Genomic DNA, 7,438 nt, shown 5'->3' on the forward strand with positions numbered 1-7,438 from the left:
GGCGGCAAAGATGGCAACATTTCCGGAAAGGTACTGGCTTGATGAAATTCATTCTGGACTATCTATTCGACCACATAAAGACCTCGGGATACTTCGGTTTGGCTTAAGGGACCATCTACTCACTACCACGTAAGTGTTATGTTGTTTGGAACTGTAGAAGAGGTATAAAAATAGCGCAATTGAAATGCCCCGCTCACTTCCAGGCTACGAGTTGTGACTGAAAACGGTACAATCGAACTTTCTCAAAACACATCCGAATGACATGATTTTGATGTCAACTCAACGTATGTACCCCCAATCATCCTAAATCGATCTAAAGTGCATTTTACTCCGGATAATTCCTTTAAAGCGATCTCCTCTCATCATGAGGCAGACTGTTGATGAGCATTAGAGTCTATTGATTCAATAGTCCATGATGCGTGATGATGCATAGCATTGGTCTCTAGTCCATGATGCTTGATGATGCATAGCATTGGTCTCTAGTCCATGATGCTTGATGATGCATAGCATTGGTCCCATGGAGAGCGATCATCAGGAGCAGGTCTACAGTGCGGACTTGGTGGGCGTCTGGAAGCGGCTGATCTTGAACGGGGAGAGGTCGTGGGAGGGCAGCTGTCCCGTGCTCAGCTCGTACAGGATCTTGCCGATGACGGGGCCAAACTTAAAGCCATGACCTGAAAGGGAAGTCGCATGAAGGGCCGAGTTAGAGACCAAAACCTCACATGCCTATAATGTAGTTTAGTTCTATTACCACACTCCCAGCCCGCAAATCCAACCCACAAGATTGTTGTTGTTTTTTTTAATGTTTTTTTTTAATGGTTTTTTTTTGTGTGCAGGCCTCATTAAAAGTTCAGACAGAGAAATTGTATGTGTGTGTTTGTGTGTAAGTGTGCTTTGGGTGCCGTGGGAGTATGGTAAGGCGTTTAGGGCATATGTAGACAGCACCAGGTTACCATCATGAACACCAGGACTGACCTGAGAATCCAGCGCCGATGACAATATTCCTGTAAGTCGGGTGATGGTCCAGGACAAAGTCACTGTCAGGTGTTAACTGTCAAAATTCCAAAGATAACTCTTAATGATGAGTTATAATAAACATAATCAGGACACTTTTGGCTGAAGGAAAAGCAGCAGGCAGAGATGTATGCAGCCTGTGGCGTGTAGGGCCAGTGCGTTCCGGTTGAGAGGCCGGGCACCATGACGACGGTCACCCATGACTCACGGTGTACATGCAGCTCTCCACCACGGCAGGCACGGGCACCAGGCCGGGCATGAAGCGGGCGATGAAGCGCTGCAGGATCGCGATGTCACTCTGGTCTGTCTGTCGGTCGCGCTCGTCCGGGTCTGTCTCCTTACCAATGTGGTAGCACACCTGTTAGAGGATGGAGACAGGTAGGTAGCACACCTATTAGCACACCTGTTAGAGGATAGAGACAGGTAATAGCACCTATTAGCACACCTGTTAGAGGATGGAGACAGGTGGTAGCACCCATATATAATTATTCTGTCTGGGATAGGACAATAGAACTATAATATACTTCAAAGCACCAAATAGTCGCTCCCCCAAGAGTATAAGAGTTATGTCATTGGAGGGGGCGTGCTGCATTTGCTTGATAGCACTAATGAGGTGCTTTTTAAGAAGCAGCACTGGAGGTGTTCGGCAGGGAAGGAATCGGAGAGGAGAAGATCTGCTAACTGTTCCAGGGATGACTTAGTTTGTAGAAAACTCCTGCTGCCTCATCCACTCGGGAAAAAAAAACAGTATGATCTAATGTGCAGGTGCCGAAAAATAAACTGTCAAAGCTGGTTGTCAAAACAACAATTAGGAAAGAGTTTTAGTTTTCAGAGGTGCACTTAAAAGCTGCACTAATCTCAGTGTGTTAGTCAGCAGGGAGGGGAATCAGCAGTGTAATGCACATGCAAAAAGAAATTCATATGAATAGTTCTTATTTCGCAAATGGAGCCCCAAGGCCCTATGCTCCACTCCATCCCACACAGCCACCTTTCTCAGCCAATCAGGCCGCCTCACCTTCATCAGTCCTGGGTACTCATTGGACGGCAGGCCGTAGATGTGCTGATCCGCCTCCTGGCTCTCCAGCTGGATGAAGCAGGGAAAGCGCTTCTGGACGTCATACGAGCCCGGAACCTTCTCCCGCCAGTAGCACACATTTATCTTCACTACCTGTCCAGGAAAAAAGAGGAGGAGGAGGAGGAGGAAGTTAAATTCTGCCCAAGACCCACAGGCAGATCTTATTTGCCCAGATGAAAATTGGTCCTAGGAACTACAGGCAGGCCTTTCCTCAGTGATTCCCCCTGCGTTGTACAAACAAACCCAAAAGTAGCCTCCAACAATTGCTGCATTCACAATACACTTTTAAATTGAATGACCTGGTATACACTCAGAGAGCATCTGAGGCCATGTGTGGTGGTGGTGGTTCGTGGTGTTCAGCTGTACCTGCAGTGGCAGCCCCAGTCCAGTGAGGGAGAGCAGCGTGTTAGCCCACGGCCCCGCCGCTATCACCAGGCTCCTAGCCTGGTACGCCCCAGAGACTGTCGTCACCGTGACGACCGCACCTGGCGTGATGCCAGTCACTTTTTGCCCATCTTTGATCACCCCGCCAAGTGACTGAAATAGCCTCTGATGGAGGAAGCACAGGTAGACATACTGTAGAATCATGACACAAACAAGTTAAATGACCATAGACATGTCCATGGCTGTGAAAAAGTTATTAACAAAGTGTAAGTGTCATATGACCCCACATGAACCAGAAACAGAGATTAGTAAATTAATGATTTACTCAGCTCCGAGGCAGTTTGAACAGGAAACATTGCAAACACATGAAATAGACTAGCCAATGGGAGCACGTACCCCATCCTGAAGTGCCATTGATTGTGTTGGCATGAGAGTAGGTGGGTATCATTAGGTATCAAACTACATCCGACCTGATTGGCTTGAGTTATGTTGAGGGATCTGAATGTCTGAACAGGATGACACCATCACTCAGTAACACAATGTCCTTTATGAGAATGAACCTGCACTTACACACACAAGAATGTCTATTCTGAAGGAAAAACAGAATAGTGGGTGAGACATGGGTGTTAAAAAGCAGGGTTTAATGATAAAGTGTAATGGATCAAAGTCCTGGCCTGAGTCCTCTGTGTGGGTTAGGCTGAGATTGTGAGCAGTGATACAGCAAGTGGCGTTAAGGTTCAAGGTTTAAAACGAGGCCTAACGCTGTTAATGTTCTGTTCAGAGGCTGGGGAAATATGTTAAGTGGTGGGCCCAGGTTCTTTTTACGTTGCTTTTGCTAAATCTCACTTACCTGGCTGTATCTACAGTAGTGCACCTAGCTTTGTTAAAGGCATTTACCTGCAACACTATGTGTACTGTGCGTACTGACACACAGCGATGACGCACAGCGATGGCGCTGTGAGAGTGGTCCTCACCTGAATGGACGCGAGGGCCTTGTCGGCGTACAGCACCCCTGCGGTGGTGTCCACCAGCGCCCCGTCCCCGCTGCTCAGGTTGAAGTTGGGGACGTGCTGGCTGAACTCCTCTCTCTTCAGCACCACCGTGGGAACTCGGTTCCGCAGCAGCACGTCCTTGACACGGGGATACTGCTGACCGTTCTCGGCGCCCATGACAAGGAGGCCTGTGCGTCTGCAGGGGAAATATCCAAAGAAATATTTCAAGCCAACACAAGAGTAATAGCTGAACATAAACCAAACGATAGGCAGAAGATATTTAATTCATTGCAGTTGTATTTTGGGGAAGTCTGATGTTATTTGATCGTCTTTTATAAAAGTTCAGTGAGATGTTGTATTACATTCTTGGGGGCAGCTCGCTCTTGACTTAAATGAAAATATGTCAAATATGTCAAACATAATAATATTTTACTGTTTAATTCAGCATATCAGAGGAAGCATCTCACCCACCTGTATAGTTTCACACCTGCTTCTTTCTCCAGCTCAGCCCACAGTTTGTAAGACTCCTCCATCATCCGGGTGTAGAAGTCCTGCGGATAGGCCTTCCGGATGATACGTGTCTGGCCATGGGAACTTCCACGAGAGTGAGGCAGGACGAACTTAAAGAGCAGGAAGTAATGAGGTCAAACCCTGTACCCTGTATGCTTAAGGTTGGTTGTGTTAAATTACACACAGTTCTGCAACAGTGTCTTTCACTCAATATTTTGCAGTGATAGTGACACTGAGTCCAATGTCTCAAAAGCAGTGATAGGACACAAGACTGCAGTTCAATATTTTCATGTCCCAAATATTGTAGCCTATTTCTTAAGTGAAGTGCAGCAAAGTATAGCCTAGTGCAATGCATTCTTTTCATGTTCAAAAATATTGCATTACACGCATATGAACTGCAAACAATTCCTCCAAAACTGCAGTATTCAAACACAGAAAAACTTACTAGAAGTAGTGCAGGTATTTTTTGTAAGGGAATCGCCAACCTTCAGCTGAAGTAGGCTACTTATTTAAAGTAGCCTAAGCTACAACAAAAATATGAAAAACTTTCCCTTTGTTATGAGTCAGCACTCGACAAAAGTGTAGCCTGTTTAGTATGGAATCAAAATAGTTTACCAGTTTGTAGGTCAGGCATACCCAGGGCATGTACATATCCTAGAGGTGCAGCGTGAAAGTAAGGTTACATGAGGGCACTGAGCACCGACCTGTTCGAGAAGGAGCGTTTTCTTGTTATTCTTCGCGTGGTAGTACGCTGTACAAGACCCCTGGATCCCAGCTCCGATCACAATGCAATCGTATACTTGCGAAGACATTTTTCGCACAGCTCCGCGACAATCACACACTGACGGACTTAAATCAACTCCAAAGAGTGGAAGTTGTTACACTTCCAACTTGAAGTTAGCAGTCCGGAGTTATCTAGTTAAACTTACGTAACCATGCCTGACAGATGGCCTAGTTGGCATTCCCTTAGTTTAGTGGCTCTCTGTAGGCTACGACGGAGTATTAGGGCCACACATGAAGAAAAAAATATTTTTTGCCTTGACGAGATTAAACTCGACATATCGAATTTAAAGAAAATAAAGTTGAAATATCATGTCGACTTTAATCTCGACGTGTCGACATTAAACTCAACATTTTGAGTATAAAGTTAGTTTGGAGAGAGATAGACGACCGCTCGGGACGATTGAAAGGGAGGACGAATGAAACATTGCAGTTTTCTTCGAGTGGAACAATGACTAGACACAGACATAGGCAGGGTGCGATTTGTGGGGGAGAGGTGGTGGGGATTTCCCCCCCTCTGGTTTTCCCTACCTCTGCTAAATTATTTTTATTCCCGGTGGGGACAACATTTATCCCCCTCTGCCCCTCATATTGATTAATGCTACTTCATATAGTAAAGCGCTGCAACGTGAGAACAGTCTAGTAGGCTAGCCTACATAATAATCTGACATCAGAAACACACCGTCACCGTCAGCACTCATGCTGCTGACACAGTGGCTGCGTGATAACTTAATTTGGCCTTGATCGTGCAGGACATTTCAGAATGTCGAGTGTGTAATCCATCATAAATGGCTAGTTTCAATGAAAAAGTTAGCTGGACAAATGAAAGAAAACGGGAAGGATTCAGTGAAGCATATCGTCATATTTTAGAACCTTCAAAATGTAGAAAACTGATGCAACTGAGATGGAGGACAACTGCACGTAGAACGTAGGCCTATTGTCTGAAGGAACTTACATTAAATGAGGAGATATTTGCTGAATGTCACAAAAAGTGTTACAGAAATTGCTTGGCATCGCTTATTCAATGGCTCTACCGAAACACCTGTAGTTTGCGGAGGACAAACGAGAAAGCACTCGTTTGATAAATCAGCCAGTAGGCTAGGCCTAGTAGACAAATAACTTTCAGAAATAATATGTAGGCTACTGCAAAAAACGAATGTTGGTGGGTATTTAAACTATCTAGCGGGTGTTTTAACAGCTGCAAGAAATAGAAGCTCCATGGTCTTTATGTTCTGGTTCATAAATAAATTTCATAAAACTTCAAGTTGCCCTATACCTTTACTCTCCAAACTCTTCACTACACTCAGGGATGGATTACTGAACGGGCCTACTGGGCCCAGGCCCAGGGGCCCAAGGGGTCAGGGGGCCCTGAAGCCCAAGCCTTTGCATGGAATCATTGCCTCAATATCAACAAATCAGGATGTAGGCTATGAATCTGATGGAATTTAGTATTGGCCATCTCCAAAATGCACCAGAATACAGGAAATCACATCAAACAAATTAAAAAATTTCTGGGGGAGGACCCCCAAACCCCCCCTCCCACATATACGAAACTGAGTGGGGGGCCCTTAATACATCCTGGCCCAGGGGCCCGAAAGTTCATAATCCGCCCATGACTGCACAGTAGCCGATTAACTGACAGTATGATAGTAGGCTATTTATTTTCTGTAGGCTAATAAACACATTTATTTTTTCAACTTTTGCAATATTACGCACTTGGCTACTGAACGCAAATCAGCAGGAGAGAGAATGCACGTAGCCTACGCAGCGTGTAGCGCAATGTGTAGGCTATTTGGTTACCAGTGCCATCATATACGTTTTTTTACACAACAAATACAGAAAGGATGGAGGCAGCAAAAGTAGAGGAGTCATTTCAGATGGGGCAAGAACAAGGTGAATTTGTATGCTTGTCAAAACGTAGTCCTACCCTGCATTAGATGAGCTGATCATCATACCAAGCACACTCGCTGTTTAAAGTCATACACCACGGTATACTAAAACTAAAATGTTACAAAGGTGGCAAAATTAATATCGTATTAGCCATGACATTACTAGGCTATGAATCGTTCGTTCGTTATTTATTCATTTTTATTTTATTTATTTTTTGGGGGGGGGGGGGGGGGTACAAACTTATTCAAAATCACCCCCAAATAAGGTCTCCCCAATCCCAGACTTCCACATTGCATGTTCGTTTGTAGGCTAATGGATGCTATTGCTGAAGGGACGAATGAATCTGTCCTCCCGACCAGGCAACCCCAATCTAAGTAAATGCACACATATTCCCTCACGGGAAGAGTATAGGCCTATGTACTTATAACCTATATCTGTGTTTATAGCCTCATATGCAGGTGAGACATGGAAAAGCAGTTTTAGAATGACGGCCTGTGGGTGATGAAGGCCAGTTATTTGGATGTGCGGTGGCCTTTCCCACGTAAAACAGAGTGAAACTAGATGTACCGCAGAGCGGTACAAAATATGACCGCCGCCCAGTCCAGCACATTTTTTCCACAAAAATAAATCACGCTGAAAGGCCTATATGATTCTAACTGTCTCACTAAATTGCATTATCCACACTCAATTCTCACTGGTATCTGCTAGACAACAAGTACCAAAACATGATTAGTTCATAGATTTCACATGTAAAATTCATTTTATACAACCCCACCTCCATCTTGCCTGTTCA

The 7,438-nt window shown here is 44.9% G+C and overlaps 1 protein-coding gene across 1 annotated transcript; it reads right to left on the bottom strand.

Annotated features, from left to right (window-relative positions):
• Positions 1-298: 298 nt before the first annotated feature.
• Positions 299-5,039, bottom strand: LOC143109583 (peroxisomal sarcosine oxidase-like). The gene is made up of 8 exons (XM_076272388.1): positions 4,680-5,039; positions 3,937-4,085; positions 3,448-3,661; positions 2,456-2,638; positions 2,030-2,182; positions 1,223-1,372; positions 976-1,051; positions 299-674 (listed from the first exon to the last, which is right to left on the bottom strand). Exons 1-8 carry the CDS (start codon positions 4,785-4,787, stop codon positions 544-546), a joined length of 1,164 nt encoding a protein of 387 aa, XP_076128503.1. The 5' UTR covers positions 4,788-5,039; the 3' UTR covers positions 299-543.
• Positions 5,040-7,438: the final 2,399 nt, after the last annotated feature.

The sequence above is a fragment of the Alosa pseudoharengus genome, unplaced genomic scaffold (assembly GCF_046254945.1).
Source record: "Alosa pseudoharengus isolate Yale_2024_CS ecotype anadromous, Long Island Sound unplaced genomic scaffold, YU_APseudo_1.1 YU_APseudo_1.1_scf_1, whole genome shotgun sequence".
NCBI lineage: Eukaryota > Metazoa > Chordata > Actinopteri > Clupeiformes > Clupeidae > Alosa > Alosa pseudoharengus.

Excerpts from the sequence above, each read along its gene's own strand:
- LOC143109583 (XM_076272388.1), bottom strand. The coding sequence starts at position 4,787 with ATGTCTTCGCAAGTATACGATTGCATTGTGATCGGAGCTGGGATCCAG. Across the intron at positions 2,639-3,447 it reads AGGCCCTCGCGTCCATTCAG|AGGCTATTTCAGTCACTTGG; the intron begins GTGAGGACCACT and ends TTCCTCCATCAG. Across the intron at positions 1,373-2,029 it reads AGTACCCAGGACTGATGAAG|GTGTGCTACCACATTGGTAA; the intron begins GTGAGGCGGCCT and ends ATCCTCTAACAG.